Raw genomic sequence first — 18254 nt, 5'->3', positions numbered from 1 at the left:
CCGCCGACCTCGCGCCACCGGCATTTCCTTCCCCCCCGGCACCGCTCCTGCCGCCGCAGAGTTCCGCCCGCCACAGCACCCGGCGGGGCGGCGTGCGCCGCGCCGGTTAAACCCGGGCTGCCGCCGGGTCTGGCTGGGCCTCGCCGCGGATGCCGGCCCCTTTGCGGAGAGGCGGCGCGGAGCAGGTAGCGGGGCGAAGGTGCCGGCGGGGGGGCCGCTTATCCCGCCGCACGCCACCGCCCCGGAAGCGCTCGCTGGGCGCCTCCATGCGCCGGCTCCTGGCAACCGGCGAGGCCAGGGGAGCGGGGCCCGGCGCCCAGGCCCGAGGCTTGTTCCGGCCCGGCGGCCGCCGCCATCGCCATGCTGCGGGGAGCGCAGGAGGGGCAGGCCACGGCCGTCACCAGGCCGCTGTCGGCAGGTAGGTACCGCCGGCCCCTCGGGCGGGGAGCGGGAGCGGCCCGGCCGCGGGGCTGCAGCCGGCGCCGAGCCGCGGAGGCGGTGAGTCGCGGGGGAGGGACGGGGACGGGAGCAGGGCGATGCTGCCGGGACCTCCCGCTGCCGCCTGTCCCGCCGCCGCGCCTGGCCGGACCGGGGCTTCCCCTGGTTTGGGCGGGTGCGTGATCCGAGGGAACAGACCCGTCCTCGAGCACCTGCCTGGGCGCTTCAGCGGGGAATCGCCTGCTTGTGAGGAACTTTCCCGCTTGTTTTGCTGTAACGGTGCCCTCCTCGCGTGTTGCTTCTGCCTCCGTGCTCATTTCGAGTCCGCGTGCGAGCAACAAGTCCGGTTTCGCTGCCAGAGGGAGTGGCCTGTAAAGGGGGAGCGGGAACGCACGGGAGAGCAACCCCAAATTTAATATTTCTAGCGCAGTTATCGCCTGTGTTACCAAAGACAGGAAGATACTCAACATCATTTCACATGTGCGTTCCTTTGACTTGGAGGCACCTTTCCAGGTTTGAGAAGGCAGTGAAGCGTTTGGAAGGCGCTGCGCGCAGAAGGCGTGCGTTCTGGTTCTTGCAGTCTGTAAAGCAGCCTGGTGTTTGCAGGGTGAACTGGAAGATTTGGCAATCTGTAGCCTTGCGTGATGCAGTACCTTTGTGGGCTTTGATGGGGTTTAATTTAAAAAAAAAAAAGGGGGGGGAAAAAATAAACCACAAAAGGTGAAGTTGCTTTTATGTTTTTGCTTATAGCATCAGTACTCTGTCAAGTGGAACCTGTGGGAAGATGGTTTGAAGCATTTATTAAGAGGAGAAACATAAATGTTTCTGCCTCTTTCCAGGAGTTAGAAGATGAGAAGGAACTTTCTGAAGAATCAGGAGATGAAGAATTGCAGCTTGAAGAATTTCCTATGTTAAAAACTCTTGACCCAAAGGACTGGAAGGTATTCAGTTGATAAGATTAGCGTTAATTATTTTTGCTGGAAATCTCCTGGCAAAGTTATCTGCCATTCCCAGCTGCTAAAGATCCCCTTCCTCCTTCCCCTCCCACCCCTGTCTGAATTGGTTTGTGTCCCTTAGTGTTATAGCTGGGTTTGTATTTTCCACACATAACCAGTTGATGAGGGCAAACTCAGGATAAGATCTTAGGCTTGAACTCTTGCTTTTCATGTTACTGCCTATAGGCAGTAAAAGTCTCTCTTCTCCCTCTTGCTGCCTTTCTTATTCTGGAATTACGTTAGCACTCTTAATATTAAGACAGCAATTCAATTTTCCAGTATTTGAACTTTCTAGGATTCAGTGCTTTAATTCAATTTAGATGAAGCTACTTGAATTTCTGTAACAATGGCTTACTTTTTTGATATTTGGTTATTCAATAATTATGGCCAAAATTGTTCTCTTTCTAATATTTATTGAGAGAGGGAAGAATTCTGCCTCTTGCTTTTAGAAGATGGGGAGAATAACTGTTTTTCTGCATGTGTTGTGGCTTTTTAGGCCGTATTTATCAGTGTTTATTAGAGTTTGGGTTTTTTTCCTCAGAATCAAGATCATTATGCAGTTCTTGGGCTAGGAAATATACGATACAGGGCTACTCAGAAACAAATCAAAGCAGCTCGTAAGTACCTTTCCTTCGTAAGCATTCCTTTCTTTCAACTGTTTTCCATGTGAAAATACATATATGACATGAACAAGCTTTTTACTGTTTTACAGGACTAAAAATGCCTGCTGTTCGATTTATGTTGCTTACCAGCCTTCTAAATTCATATCACAGCTCCAAAATGCACAGGCCTAAAGCTAGGAAATTAAAAAACGTCACCGAGTTCACATCTCAGCTTTCCTGCTTGTGTTTTGTTTGTTTGTTTTTGTCAACATCCTTGACATAACTGTACATTTTTTGAGTCTGCAGCCAGGCTCAGTGAAAGTCAGGGAAATACAAATAGTGTTTATATAAATGCTATGTGTTTCAATAGATTGGTACTACGAAGGCCCCTTACAACAGTTAGCTACCACATTAATGCTAGTGAATGTTTAAGTACGCTGCTGTTATCATTCTGATTGGACTGAGCGTTGCATGGAAATGGAGCTGTAGCTCTTGAATGTTCAGGTCGTCAAGTAACTAAAAGTTGCTTAGGCCACTGAGAAGCTCAGTTTTGCTCTTCTTTGGTCATTTTACCATGTTAAAACTGTAGAGTACCTGTGGCTGGATGTCTGGGGTATTACTAAGCTGTTAAAAACTTAGTCTTGTGAGGTTAAGTTTCCTTGATGTTTTGCATAAGTAGACAATAGAACTGGGAAGTGCCAGTGTGCTGCTTAATGGTATCCTGGACCTGTGTCTTCACACGATTCAGAAGTGCATGCAGGTGACTGGGAGTATTTTGTGGTACTTGCATATGAAGGAACAACATGTTGGGCTTCAGAAGTGTTTGGTTTTTTTTTCTGGAAAGCAATGTGACCAACAGTTGAATTTGCAAGAAGGCTGCAAGTATTTAGTGGAGGAAAATTTAAAAGTACTCTGAAAATAAGCTGATGGTTTTGTGAGTTGATCTTGTGAACAGTTGCCTGTATAACTGTACTGGTGTGAGTAGAATTACTGTCCCCAGTGAAACCACAGCTGAAGATTAAGTTTGTCCCCAAATGCAAAATTACCAACTTGCACAGGAGATTATATTGCCTCGGGTAGGTGTTGCTTAGCAGTGTCGCCGTGGACCATGTGCTGCTCTGTAGCATAGGCAGCACCCGATCTGGTGATGAGTAGTGGTCTCACTAATCTTGTCGAGCAAGAACTGGGGCATGTCTCTCTAGGATCCTACCAGTACTGAAGTATGACATGGTGGTGTAGAGATGTAGGTCTTTCTCACCAGTAGACACCATGCTTTTCCTGTTTTTAACAAGGATTCTGATGTGTTTCTCAGAAGGCATGTTACTGTAACTGCTCGCATGATATCTTCTCTCTGGTATTTTATAGCGAGCCGAGAAGGTACATTTTACATTGTATGATAATGTCAGTAGGCCTCTTGGCAAAGAAGTCGCTTTAAAATCTGGTTTTACTGTTTAAACGCTAAGACAACCTTGGTAGCAACTTTAGTAGGTACTCTATATGTGTTAGTTATATCTTAGGATTTAAGGGCTAGGTATAGAGAGAACTTGGCCACAAAGTCTTGTCGTGTGTGCTTAATGTTATCCGTGGGTAAATGCAGCAATCTTACGTGCTCATGCTTACAGGCTCATGGCTGTAGTTTCCTTGCTAACTTTCATCTTGGATTGTGTTCAGAACTTGAGTAAAGGGATAGAATAAGATTTTTTTATTTTCTCTGAATTACTTTGCTTTTCATTAGAAATAACACTTAAAATTACATTAATTCTTTTTATTTTTTTCAGTATGATTGCACAGGCAATCATACGGTCTTGCACAATTCAGGTCCTGCAACTGCATTATGCTTTTTGAAGCTAACTGTACACTTACTGAAGCATTTTGCTATGCATAATATTAGAATAAGTCCCACAAAATCAGTACTACTTCTGCTGATTAACATGCAATAGATTTTCTAAGTTGTTGGTTGTTTTGTGTCCCAACAAAGATGAAATAATTTTAATTCTGACAATAGTATTAAATCAAAGAAAATTCACTAACTTGTATCTGTTTTCTTCCTGATGTTTTTGGGGGTTTGGGTTTTTGTTTAAGTATATAATTAGAGAAATGTCGGTAGGAATTATTGTTTTACTTTGTAAGAAATAAACTGTTAATGATGAAGCGTTTCTAAACGTAATGCATCTATTTGCTAGATAAATCCATGGTTTTGAAACATCATCCAGACAAGCGAAAAGCTGCAGGGGAACAGATAGGAGAAGGTGATAATGATTATTTCACATGCATTACTAAAGGTAAGCAACTGATCTGTTTTATTAGATACTGTCCCAATCTACTCGATAATCTGAAACGTATTTGTAGTGCTTTGTTAGGCTTTTAAACAATTGTCAATTACTAAAAAGCCAGAGAAGTTCTTCTTCCACTTTAGAAAACTGCCTCAGTAAATCAAGATCACATTAATATAACTTCCCTCTGGGTAGGAGCAGTATGGGAATGCAGCTGATAGACACTTGTCTGCTGTGCCACTTGGTGACAAAATGCGAACACTTGTAGCAGTGTATGCAAAGAGGAGCCACTAGAGGTGGCCACATACCGGGGATAAACTGGGGTACTATAAAGTAATGCCCCTCAGATACCAACAGCAATTGGAAAATCTGAATTCTAATGCGCTTACTCTGCCAACAGAGCATCTGTTGATTTGATGTAGGATATCAGTTTCTTCAGCTGCTCTTTTTAGCCCAAAGACAACCGAGAGAACTCAATTGAATAACATTTCCCTTCTTGCCTATAGTGACCTAGAACGCCACTGCTGGCCGATTCCAGAACCATAGGGAGTGTTCTAGTTGTATGCCTTATGTTTCTAGAAATGCTTTGGAGTTTGGCTTTTTTTTGTTTATTTAAAAAAAATAATACATTTACTCAATAAGGTCAGGGTGAGAGGAAGTCTTGGGATTTGTGTGTTCTAAACTTTCTCCTTCTGAGTGTCTTCTTAAAATACTGGTTAAAATGTCAGATGATATGTTAGACAAGCCAATGATGTTTTCAGCTTCCTTTAGAGCTGTCAAAAGTAAAAAAGTTGCAAAAGGAATTTTTTTCCCATAGTTGCAGTTCTGTCAGAAACTGGCAGATATTTATAAGAAGAACCTGCACCTGAATTCAGGAATGTGCTCTGCGTTCTACATGCAAGGAGCAAAATATGTTTCCCCTTAACTGCTTATGATCTAAGTTTAAGAGTAAACAGAAAGGAAAGCACAAAGTGGCAGAGGGGTAATGCTTCCAGGCAGCATCTTGGAGGAAGGAAATGCATCGATAGGGAAGGAGTAGGTGTTCGATAAAGTGATGCCCCTCAGACACTAGGAGGCACTAGGAGCAAGTGGTGATGGAACAGAGAGAAGAAACTTGGACAGGCAGGAGGACGTAGGTGGGATTCAGAGCTGAGTCTGACAAAGGAATGAGTGGGAGACACAGTGCCAGGGGAACTGAGTCTGTGGGAGTAGAATTGAGGATCTGTATGGAAGGGACATCTTTTAAGTGGAAGAGGAACCAACGGATGTGCACAGAATGTCTTGCATCAGGAAAATGGTACGAGGGTTATTGAAGCTCCCAGCTTGCAAAGTAGAGAATAACTGGGTCGTTTAGAGTATTGACAGAGGGAAGTTCCTTCCCAGAGGGGAAGGAAAGACTGGCAGACAGCAGCTCGTACCCCTGCATTCCCTCTTCTCACCATTAACATTCACAGTGAGATCAGTTTACAGAAACACAGAGCACCAAGGTCTCCTCCAGCTTATCACCTTCTAGATCTGACCTTCACAGTGCAGTGTTTTTTGTCCAGGGATGTAATCATAGAAAACCATGAGTGATCACAACACACATTTGATTCCTTTGATGACTTTTCACTCTTACTGAAAAATGGTGGGCATTGTAGAACTGACAGCAAAGTAATTTCACACTTCCTTGAGAAAAAAAACCAGAAGTTTAGTGAAGCTACAGTGTGTGTGATTTCCAGGTTATAAGATTCAGTAATGTGATGCTCCCCAACTGCAGGACTGTAAGAACAGGAAAAGTGGGAGTGCGTGCATGTTTTGGCTAGTAGTTGTGTGCTGTTTTATACTTTTTCCAAGTCTCAGTACAACTTCATCGTAAGCTACAAAAACCCTAATGAATGGCTCCTGTTCTTGCCAGTTCTGCCGTCGTATTAACTCAGACTGCTTTTACTCAGTGCCTGTCTTAGTAGACTGTTTTGTCAGTTTATCTGCAAGGACGTGGTGTGGGATGAAAGCGTGAAGATGCCATGCCCAAACTCCCAGTGCCTGAACCGAATTTACTGCTATGAAATTATTTTAAATATAATCTGATTTGTTACATCTTAATGTTAAATGTGCCAGTTTTCATAAACGTTTTCCTCCTGCGTGGTTTAACAGCAATCGACAGCAATGTTGTTTGGTGTCACTAAAATAAATAAATATCGAGTTGTACAGAATGATAGATCAAACACAAATCTGAGAGCATCTTTTAAAATATTTAGAACCTTTTCTGTAACGTTCCTACTTGTGGTGAGGACTCACTTTAGTCTCAAGTTTTACATCTGGTAACTTTTTTTTTTCAGCTTATGAAATATTATCTGATCCTGTGAAACGACGAGCATTTAACAGCATAGATCCTACTTTTGATAACTCTGTACCTTCCAAAAGTGAAGCAAAAGAAAACTTCTTTGAAGTTTTTTCACCAGTTTTTGAAAGAAATGCCAGGTAAGCTATGTCAGACTGCCTTTGCTGTTGCTGGACAATCAGCATTTGCAAACCCTTCTGAAATTGTGTTTTTAACATTGAGTTTGACCTATGAGATATTAAAAAAAAAAAAAAAAAAAAAAAATCCATTCTTACCTCCATACTACTTAATGTCCTTTTTGTACAACACATTGTTTCATCTTAAAATTATTTACTATACCAAGTGTACATATGCTACTGACTAAAAATTCCTTTTTTGATTATTTTCTTTTGGGGGTGAGACATTAACAGAAGACAGTAGTTATGTTCACAATTTAGCTGGTTAAAAGAGAAGGTAAATGTAACTATCAATATTTGGTGGTTCTCTCTTGTGTGTGACTTTTTTTCTGCATTTGATTCATGCTTGCCAATTAACTTTGTATAAGGCTGTCACAATAGAAGCCTGTTTCACCTTTGAAAAAATGTCTGAAAAAAGAAGTGTTTTATTGTGTGAGGCACTTTACAAGACATTGTGAACAATCCATTGATTATTCAAAATAGATTTATTGAATATTTTATCAAGTATTCCAGAGATTCAGACTTGGATCTGTGGTTGGCAGATGGGTTGTTCCCTTCTCTGCCTGGCAATGGATGCTGTGTCATGGAATAACAAATTCTAGAGCCTATGGAAGATTTTCCTCTTTGTAGGGAAAAAATGGAATGGAGGCAGAGCATGCATTATTCCCTCATCCTCCATTAGAATATGTGGGGAAACTTCCTGTAGCTTACCACAGAGCCAAGTTATTCACAGAGCACCTTTTGTCCACTTTCTGTAAGCTCCTCTACCAGGAGAATGTGTGTGGAGAATTTAATATCTACAAAGATAGCTTGTGCTCTGTCAGGTCTCCATGTAGGCACACCAAACTCAGGCAGGAGGAGTTTGCTTTTCTGGTGGAGCTCCCCAGAAAAGGCCCAATCTGGAGAATGTTTAGAAGGAACTCTCCCATTCTCTTCCTCTTTCCTGGTGCCCTTCTGTGTTGGTGGGAGGGAGGCTCTGATTTGATATTTTCATTCTGTACTTAAGACATTCCACTTATGAAGTAAGATTATATATCTCATTTCCTGAGTATATCCATTTATTTTCAGGTGGTCAAATAAGAAAAATGTTCCTAAACTTGGGGACATGAATTCATCATTTGAAGAGGTAGATGCATTCTATTCTTTTTGGTAAGTTAGCTGATACCTCAGTTTCTATTCACAGTGTTCAAGACGTGATATAAAAGGCTTGCAGACCCTTTCGCCTGTCGGTTCTTGGCTGTGGTCTATTCTGACCTAGTGAGGTCACAAAATTACCCCACAGCTGTTTGGTGCCTTCCACAACCTGAGCTGGCTCTCTCCAGCTAATACATCCCTGCTGTAAATTCACAGTTACAGCAGAAGCTTCTGACAGTTCTCTGACCACAATGGCTGTGAACTGAGTTGACCCACAGACTAGTCGAGTTCATCTGGCTTAATTTGTGTTTTCACTGGAGATGTCTACTAGGTATTTAAGCTCCCCTAGTTCAGAGAGGTCTGTCTAGTCCAGTATAGTCAGTAGAGTTTAGGGCCTGACTCATCTGCTAAATGTGGATGCTTATATGGACCAAGTTAATTTCTCTCTGAACTCTACAGACTGGACTATATCTCCACTGCCTATAATGAGAGCTTAGGCAACTGCAGTGCAGATTTTTTAAGTTGGTGAGACTGATCCCATCCTAAAATATGCTCTGTCCTACAGTACAGATAGATGTAAATCATTACCTTCAATAGCATCTTGCATTTTGACTTAACACAGTGGAATCATTGTAGGTGCAGTATAATTGTAAATTACGTATTATAAATTGTGTGTAACAGTAGTTGCCTACAAAAAACTAACAGTAAAAAAGACAGATTATTTGTAATAGTTCTGCTCTTTGAGGTTTTTTTAATTGTTATTCATTCTTGTTTGGTTTCTTAAAATTTATTTATTTACTTTAGGTATAATTTTGATTCCTGGAGAGAATTTTCCTACTTAGATGAAGAGGAAAAAGAAAAAGCAGAATGGTATGTAAGTAAAAAGAAAATTGACAGGAGACTGAGAGATTGATACAGCAAGATTTTCCAACTTTCTATTAGACTGTAAGTCATAGGAAGAAAGGTAGCCAAACTGAGACTGAATTCCACTCCCAGCTTAGTAGTCAGTCATGAACTTGAGCTGGACTGACTGTGGGCTTCTCTTTGTTTTCTCTGTGTAATTAAAATAGAATGCTTGCATCACAGAGGTGTTTCTGAGTTGCTTTGAAATGTGTATTCATTTCAGTTCAGACTTGCAGTTCCAGCAAGTCCCAAACCCAGATTGAACCTGGAGCCAGAACAGAGTGGATGAGTAAGCACATTATCATTTCTCTCTCCAAGTCTTTATTAAACTGTGCTCAGACAAGCGATACTTTCTAGAATTTAGAGAAATTAGTTCTGATGGCTTGATGTTAATAAAAATTTTGTATTTGTTGATGTGGTGATGGTGGCTGAATTACTCAGACCATGTTACCATTGGGAAATGCATTCTATTTTTATCTTTCCTACAGTTTTAAACACAGAACGTTCAAGTTAGAGCACTGAATCATTTAGTCTAACATGTATTTCACAGGACACAACCCTTCACTTAGTCATCCTTGTATAACCATAACTTGCATTGTGCCTCTTCTTCCAGGTTTGAATAGAAATCAAGTTTGTAGTTAGGTTCAGTGGTTAGCTTGCTTTGTGGCTAAAAACTGAGCCACTTTTAGGCTGTAGCTAGGCATTCATTCCTCTTCTCTCATGTCTTTTCCTGCTATTAAATTTTCCGAGCCTCTCTGGACCCAGTGTTCTCTCTCCTGTGAAGGCACTGTAATCAATTCCATACCACTTGTATTTTTGATAAATTACACAGATTAATCTCTAGGCTTCTCACTGGAAGAAGGCTCTTGAATTATTTTTGTAGCTTTTTTTTTTTGTGCTTATTTCTGTCATTAGTGTCCTTTTTTAAAAAAAAAGTTTAGACAAATGGTAGATAGTATGCTGTGATTAAGAGAGAGAACTACGTTTCAGCTTCTGTTCAGAGAGCCATGATTCCTGTAATGCCTTCTTGCCAAAGGTAATGTTGCTCCTGTTTTAAACCTTCAGTCTACTCGTAGCAGTCTCCTGTCATGGGGATTGTTGTCTTTGTGCTGAGGTATATCGTTCTATATTTGGTTGCGTGAATGAGGATATAGCCCCTCACTAAAAATTTGCCTCTTTCTTGACAGCCCTGACAAATATTTTTCAGATTAATTAGTCGTCCAATTGTTAATCTATTTAACCTGAGCTGTATTTTACTGGAGTGAATCCAGCATGATTTTACCAGACTGTCACGGTACTTCATAGAAAGCACTCTTTCTGTGCAGATAGATTTATATGACATGACTATATTCTGTAAAATGGAGATAATTGACATGGCTTATATTGCTGCCCTTTAATTAAACTGTATACCAGCATTTCACTGGTTTTGTTGAGGCTTACTGTTAGGTCAACAACTGGATTGCATTTTGAAAATAAAGTCCATGATCTCATTCCCTGCAATGACAGATAAGCAGCTTGTTTTGCCAGTTGTTTTGAAGGTTATGTAGTTGTGTAAACACTTAGCATTTTTGACATGAGCTTGGAGCCTGGAACTTCATTTTTTGAAGTCTATTTTTGAAGTATTCAGAGAAGAGCATCTGTGTGGGGAAACTTTTTTTTCCCAAGGTTTTTTGTTGAATTTCTAACAGGTTGATACTAACTATGCTTTCCCTTTTTAGTCGAGATGAAAGGAGATGGATTGAAAAGCAGAACAGAGCTGCCAGAGCATTGAGAAAAAAAGAAGAAATGAACAGAATTAGGACACTCGTTGGTGAGCATACAAACTGCTGGGTTTTTTAAAGAGAGATTTGTTAATTAACAGTGGAAATCTCCCGTTTTTCTTTTGTACATGATGCATCCTTTCTTCTGCCAGACAATGCATACAGCTGTGATCCCAGGATAAAGAAATTTAAGGAGGAGGAAAAGGCAAAGAAAGAAGCAGAGAAGAAAGCAAAGGTAGAAGCAAAAAGAAAAGAACAAGAAGCAAAAGAAAAAGTAAGTTTTATTTGGGCTGAAAAACCTTGGTTCATTCACACCTGATCCACTGCTTCAGCTTCTAGATGTGTCAGAAAGCTACTGTTAGAATTATAGTAGGGTTTAAAAATGTGTTGTCTTTTACCCCTGTGCAACAGGCAGTGCAAGACTGACAGCCTTTTGAGAATGAGATGAAAACAAGGAGCACAGAACTGAAACAAAAAAAAACTTCCAAACCTGAGTTTTGTTGTTGCATACACTTCCTTTGGTTTATAGGCAGTCATTAAGTTCTGTGGTCTTTCCTTTTTCATAAAATGGTATTTCCTTTTCCTTTCTTGCCTTGTGCTTATGGTCTGTGAATGGTTGATTGGTATGAAACACTTTGAGGTGACATAACATATTTGATTAATATTAATAATATTATTATAATATTAATGTTAATAATATTAACAGTCTGGAAAAGATGGCACTGGAAACAGTACCAGGAATCAAAGGGAACTGTAAAGTGCTAAAAGGTAACTTAGAAGTTAATACTGGAGCACTGCAAGATTTTATGTTAATAATGACGCAGGAGAAATGTTGGACCACTGCATTTTTCCAAGCCTATACTCTTGGGGCAGGCATAGGAAATCTCATTCAGTTTTTTATCTTCATGGTAAAGGAAGTCAGGATTATAAATTAGGGGTCCTTATAGTGAGTATCTGAATTAATGCCAACTGGTATATGTTTCATCACCTCCCTCAAAATTCTTGGAAAACCAAACATTAAAGTATTGGTGTATTTTAAAAAAAAAAACAAAACAAAAAAAAAACCCCAAAAACGACAAAAAAACCCCCAGAAACAGCACATTTTAATACTGAATGGCCCTATAATAGTGTGACTTTATTGAGGCTTTTTTGTTTGTTTTTTTTGCTTTTGATTGCAGCAAAGACAAGCAGAATTAGAAGCGGCACGGTTAGCAAAAGAAAAGGAGGAAGAAGAAGTTAGGCAACAAGCTTTAGTAGCAAAAAAGGAAAAGGAGATACAGAAAAAAGCAATCAAGAAAGAAAGGCAAAAACTGAGAACGACATGCAAGGTATTTAAATATTACTATAATAAAATGCAGGTTACATCAGTGAAATTACTATGTTTGCTTAGATCAGACCCTATCACGTACTTGCTTGTTCCTGTGGCTGAAGATGGGTGTGGAAAGTGGGTTTACTAAAAGGCAAAACACTAAAACACATACTTACCATGCGGTTTAGAGTTATGAGTAAAGCTGACCAAATAGATCCAAACACAGCAGTGGCTGAAGAATGCTGTGTGTTAAGCCTTTGTCTGAAGGAAGAGGACAATAAAGTTCAAGAACTTTGTAGAACGTGTATTTCTGCTTCCAGAACTGGAATTACTTTTCTGATAATGAGGCAGATTGTGTTAAAATGATGGAGGAGGTGGAAAAGCTTTGTGATCGTCTTGAGCTAGCAAGGTAAGTTTTCCTGCTGCTGATTCCTGCTCATTTTGATACCCATCTTTCTACTAGCTATCCGTTGTAACTTAACAATTTATTTTTAGTCTGCAATGCTTGAATGAAGCACTTACATCCACAACAAGGGAAGGAGGAAAGGCGGCAGTAGTAAAACAGGTAATTATGCTGAGTGTCAAATCAAAATAACAGAATAATTTGATTTGTGAAATCTACATAACTGAATCAAAGTAAGATACAACATAGCTGCTATAGAATCCTGCCTGTTAAACACAAAGACCTAAGTTCAGAGTCCCCAGGCAGACCTGATCTCTGCTCCATTTTACATAGGGCAGTTCATGGCTGGTGAAATAACCCAAGCCAGCTGAGGAAAAAAAAAAAAAAGCATTTTTAATTAGTAAAGGACACAAACCCTATCATTTCTACAGTATACAGAAACAGCAGAGGAATTTAATTTTGCCCAACAATGTTACTTAGAGGGGAAGGAGGGCAGTCTTAACCTATTATGTTAGGCAAGAAAAATCCTAGTCTAGTATCCATGGCTGGGGGCTAAATCCATAAAAGGACTTAAGTGCTGCAGGCACTGGAAGAAACAGTGGGTTAGATACCAAAGTATGGGAAAAGAAGACACTTGTGATCAAGATTTGCAAAACTTGGCAAGGATCTACCTAAATTGGCCAGCAGGGAAAAGCTGTTTGGACTAATAAGGCTGAACCCACATCCTGCAGATAGAATAAGGTGCTTTCTCTCATTCACTTTGGGTTCACAGCTGTGAACTTTCTTTCCTGGTGAGGAGGATGATCTGTCCCCATCCCAGGGTCAGGTTAACTCATCAGACAACTTAAGACTCAAATCCCTCTTGTCCTACAGGGGACTGAATCTAATCTCCCAGTCTCCAGGACAGCGTTCCAAACACAGGACAGTCACCTTTCTGTGTCTCTGTTAAAACAGAGAGAGAGACTTTTACATTAATAAAAATTATCTATCAGATAAAATCTTCCTGGCAAAAGGAAAATTATTATGAGATGGATAGAGAGAAACTTATGCCTGTTGGCAGGATGCCCAAAACAAGTGCATAGCTTTTTTAATACTGCCAGGACTGACTGGGCATACTCAGAAGCAGATACACTGAAGATATGTCACACCACATTTCAAGATGTTCACAAAGTTGTGCAATGGGTAATTTAAGTTCTGCTGAATTGCTTGCTAACAAACTACACGTGACCATCTAACCCCAAGTAAGCTCTTAGTAACTCGAATCTGGATTGTTGCAGTTAATGCTAACATAGTACACCATAGTAACTGAAAATTTCTGGCATAACCAGGCTTAGGGAGCAATTAGGTTGGAAGACTTGGGAATTAATGTATTCAACATGGATGTTTAACGGTCCTCACTAGTCACTTTAGGTTTTTAATACTTTTGTGGATCTGCCCCTGTAAGTCAGGTGTTAGTGTGGACATTCATGCTGTATTCAGAAGCTTTGCCTTAATCCTGGGAGTGTTCATTTGATTTCCTAGTGAACTTGTAACAGATTCATGCTGTAGCTCCTAATCTGGGATGGCCAAATTTATGCACAGGATGGAGGGAGATAATACTGGAGCAGATAAGCTACTCCATTTCCTTATGTATAATGTACAGAGCAGAAACTAAGCAAAATTCAAAGCTCAAAGCAATTCCAGAGAGAGCGGGTTGTGTTAAATGAAAAATAAATAAATAAATAAATAATGCTTGTTTACAATCCTCCAGATAGAAGAAATAAATGAACAAATAAGGCGAGAGAAGGAAGAGGCAGAAGCTCGTATGCGTCAAGCAACAAAGAGTTCAGAAAAATCAACCACTGGTGGTGGAGGGGGAAGCAAAAATTGGCCAGAAGATGATTTACAGTTGTTAATTAAAGCTGTGAACCTCTTCCCAGCAGGGACTAACTCAAGGTACTTCTCAGGTTTGGTGTTAAAAGCCCCACTAACAATTTTTAATTAAATAACCACCATAATACAACTTATTTTCAGACCATCCTAAGTAGAATCATAGAAGTATAAGGAATCCCTAAACTTCCTCCTTTTCCTCGACCGTTATGCAGCCGGTGGTCTGTCATTTCTTAATACCATGATCTACATGTCACTGGAGTTAGCTCTGGCCCTGTATCTTGTTTCTCCCAAAACCTGAGCCTCAGTCCACTAGAAAGATTGTGCCAAGGTGTGTGTTTGCACAGGGCTTGCTACAGGATAGGCTCCAGTCATTAAAGGAGAGAACAAAGCTGGAACGGTGACCATGATGTGGCAGGGTAGGAATACAAGTGTGTAAGCTACTTCCAGTGGCTCCACAATTAATGTGAGGCTGGTTTCTCCACACGGTAGAAGGAAATGAGTTAAGTGCCCCAGCTCTCCTCTCTTTAGGGGAGAGCCAGGGGAAAAGGGAAAGGCTGGGATGCACAGAAAGCAGCACTGACAATCAGTTATTAATAAGCATCAAGAACAGGCACATGCCTCAGATCCTATTCTTTCCCAGTGAAATGCCTCCTTCCACTTAGGAGTCACAGATTTCAAGAATCCATTACAAGATTTGGATGCTTGCTTTTTTTAAAAAAAAAAAAAAAAGTCAATCTTTTCAGAGATAATCCCAGTACCTGTTTCTGCACAGCAGCTGAGCAGTCAAGAGTGCTCATGGAGAACACAGGCCTAGGTACGATCCTCCTGTCTGACCAGGTGCAAATATTCCCTTCTGTTTTCTAAGAATGCACTAGGAATAATTTTGGGGCTAGGGATGTTCCAGCTCTCTCCTGTTGAAGCCCCTGTATCTGATGTTTAGGGGAAACAGTGGACACAGGGTTAGTGACTTCTCAGCCCTTTCAGTACAGGCAGCAGTATCTAATCTCAGAAGGGTTTAGGGAATTCAGGAAAGCAACAGCTGAGCAGAGTTTTGATGATTAGAGGGAGGTTTGCACTTGCATACCAATATTCCACCTCATCTTTTTTCTGTGTCGGAAGCCAAGAAATTCACCCAAACTAACTAAATTCTTAAGGGAAACATCTGCATTTAGTGACTGAAAGCTTTCCAGAATAGTTACCATAAGACTTTATATGTATTTCGGTATGATTAAACTTACTTAGGAGTTGATATAAATGTGTATGGCAGCTTGACCGTAGCTTATATGAAGGTACTCTTTCTACTCTTGCTTTAGGTGGGAAGTTATTGCCAATTACATGAACTTGCACTCTATTACTGGAATAAAACGAACAGCAAAAGATGTCATCAATAAAGCAAAGAGCCTCCAAAAGCTTGGTATCTATATTACATTATTTTTGTAATAAGATGGCTTGCATGCTTCTGTACAGTTTGATTTTCTTTGAGTGGCATTGTGTTTCTATTATGAGAAGATCCTCTGTATATCCCCTAAAGAAATGCAGTTCAGATTGGAGATTCAGAGGAGCACTTATATGATTCAGTATTTTCAGCCTAATGGCTATTGTGTAAGTCACCACCTCATGAGTGACTCTCAGGAGTTCTCCTAATCTAACTGGATGCACAGATGTCTAGGTCACATGCGTTGCCTAAGCTCCTCTACACTTGGAGAGAGACAGATGGGCCTCCCAGAAAGCTCTCTACAACGGCAGCCATCTAAAATAAACGGAGTTGATGAAGCTATTGAGATACTTTAAAAAGATGAATGGGATTTGGCACCAGAGTAAGATGCCTAAATTAATGTGTCTCATCTCCTCTTGTGGTAAATGGAGCATCTCTGGAATAAGTTCTCAAGAAAAATCAAAACATTCTGCTATAGAAGAAAAAAAAAAAGTTTCAAGAAGTTTCTCCATTCCAAACCATATACCTGCACAAGGAGGACCTAGACTTTCCCAGTGTTCCTGCCCCTCTGACATGCACTTGTACTCTGGGATAGTATGTGAGGTTTTGCCACAGCCCTTACTTGAGAGAATAACTCCTCTTGATTTCACTGAACTTGCAGACTCAGGCTTAAGCTTATATGGAGAAAGTATTCATCTGAGCAGTATAAAGCAGGATAGGGGTTGGAGAGCCTGACACTTTGAAGTTTATTGGACCCTGAAAGATTTGTTTTTCCTTATTTACTGACCGCTTTACCATCATTTTAAAGGAAGTAGGAATTAGGTTTTTTGATTATGTCATTATTAGTTTACGATAATTTGCTACACAATGTTTTTATTATTGTATCTGGCTTTAATTTTGTTGCAATCAATGTCTGTTGCTCATAGATCCTCATCAAAAAGATGATATAAACAAGAAAGCGTTTGACAAATTTAAAAAAGAACATGGTGTGGTGCCTCAGATGGACAGTGCTGCCCCCTCGGAACGATTTGAAGGTAAAGGTGAAAAGGGAGCCTTTCCTGCAGAGTTGTCTGCTCTCTGCATCTTAGCAAGAAAGTAATCCAGAACTTAAGACCTGCTTACAAACACACTTACTGACTTACAAACTATGTAGCACATGAGAAAGTGATCCAGGCGCCGTTACTAGATTTGAGGATTTCTGGTATACACAGTACAAACCACAGTTAACTAAATAATGACAGTTTGAAATGCTTCCTGGTGAGGCAACAGGTTGAGTCCAAGGCTGAGATGACTTGTTCCTCAGAGGGTACCACATTTTCAGGTAAGAGTAGGCCTGAGGGGATGCACTTGAGATACAGGATCATCCTACAGCTAAGCTTTGGTCTCCTGTTAAACCCCAAACACCTCCCATCAAATCTTCCAGACGCTTGCAGAAGGCTAAGTGTTTCCTTACTGAAAAGGAAAAAAGGGAAAGCTACATTGCTGCCCTACTGATGTGGCAGCACAGGGCAGCTACAGTGATCTAACACCCAAATGACAACAAAAGACGTTACCTTCTAACTTCTCCGTGCTTTGTTCAAAGATCCCAAAGGCTGCTTCTCCAAGACAGTTTCAGGGTTGTGGGGTTTTGGGGGTTTTTTTAGGTTTTTAGTACTGGGTAGCCCTTAGGTCAGACTAGTTGTATCACAAAATCACAAGGATTTTAAATCAACTGCAGTAGATTTTACAATATTTTCTTGGGCTTATCTCACAGACTCCTTACTAAGTATTTTTTTTTTTTCTTACTGTCAATTTTGCATTTAAAAAACAGGATCACCTTTAGATTCATCCCCTTGGACTACAGAAGAACAAAAGCTTTTAGAACAAGCATTGAAGACTTATCCAGTAAACACACCTGAAAGATGGGAGAAAATAGCAGCAGCTGTTCCAGGCCGGTCAAAAAAAGACTGCATGAAGCGATATAAGGTAGGGTACCTCACCTCCTTCTAGGACTGTAATTAGCCCAGGTCTGGTTAGAATCCTTCGCTTTTACTGTTGCTTCTCCTACCAAAGACAGTTACCTGACAACAGCAAACTAGCATAAGGTGGAGCCTTACAGAGAAACTTTTTTTTTTCTTGCTGTTGGTAACTCAACCCTAAAAGAGTAAGGACTAAGTTTTCCTCAGTAAAAGTGGCTGTGGAAGTTGGAATGGGAAGTTTGTCTCATGAAATCTGTATTACAATTTGACAGCAAGCTCTTGTTGATGGTAAAATCCTATCCCCCTAAGTTTGTGCTACAGGGGAAGTAGATGAGTGTTGACCTTCCATTAATTTTTCTGTTTCTAAGAGAAATTGTTTTAAGATATTAAACTGTCTAGATTCCTTATCCTGTTGAGAGCTAGAGTGTTTCAGGCTAAAAATATGTAGTGTTCAAAACCACAGAATTCTTAACAAGTTCCACATTTTGATTAAGTTGTGAGTTGTTTTTTTTTTTTTTTTTCTCCCCAACTCTCCAGGAACTCGTTGAAATGGTCAAGGCAAAGAAAGCTGCTCAAGAACAAGTGATGAATGCTACTAAAGTCAAGAAATGACTCTTACTGACAATCTTTGTTTTATAATAAAAATGCAAATACTGTACATGTTTTCATTTCT

General features: G+C 40.5%; 1 protein-coding gene across 3 annotated transcripts; it reads left to right on the top strand.

Moving 5' to 3' along the window:
- Nucleotides 1-116: 116 nt before the first annotated feature.
- DNAJC2 (DnaJ heat shock protein family (Hsp40) member C2) lies at nt 117-18239 on the top strand. 3 transcript variants are annotated; one of them, XM_086746019.1, is made up of 17 exons: nt 117-418; nt 1278-1379; nt 1975-2050; nt 4219-4317; nt 6630-6771; nt 7876-7956; nt 8746-8811; nt 10563-10654; nt 10757-10878; nt 11783-11932; nt 12234-12322; nt 12409-12478; nt 14067-14251; nt 15502-15602; nt 16550-16657; nt 17434-17588; nt 18119-18239. In XM_086746019.1, exons 2-17 carry the CDS (start codon nt 1347-1349, stop codon nt 18191-18193), a joined length of 1644 nt encoding a protein of 547 aa, XP_086602145.1. In that variant the 5' UTR covers nt 117-418; nt 1278-1346; the 3' UTR covers nt 18194-18239. The 3 variants fall into 3 exon arrangements, with proteins under 3 accessions (XP_086602145.1, XP_086602128.1, XP_086602139.1); XM_086746002.1 differs by having other exon boundaries at nt 1189-1379; XM_086746013.1 differs by lacking the exon at nt 7876-7956 and having other exon boundaries at nt 1189-1379.
- Nucleotides 18240-18254: the final 15 nt, after the last annotated feature.

The sequence above is a fragment of the Chlamydotis macqueenii genome, chromosome 1, assembly GCF_036417535.1.
Source record: "Chlamydotis macqueenii isolate bChlMac1 chromosome 1, bChlMac1.mat, whole genome shotgun sequence".
Lineage (NCBI taxonomy): Eukaryota > Metazoa > Chordata > Aves > Otidiformes > Otididae > Chlamydotis > Chlamydotis macqueenii.
The sequence above is the reverse complement of the archived record's forward strand: the minus strand, read 5'-3'. Positions and strand labels throughout refer to the sequence as shown.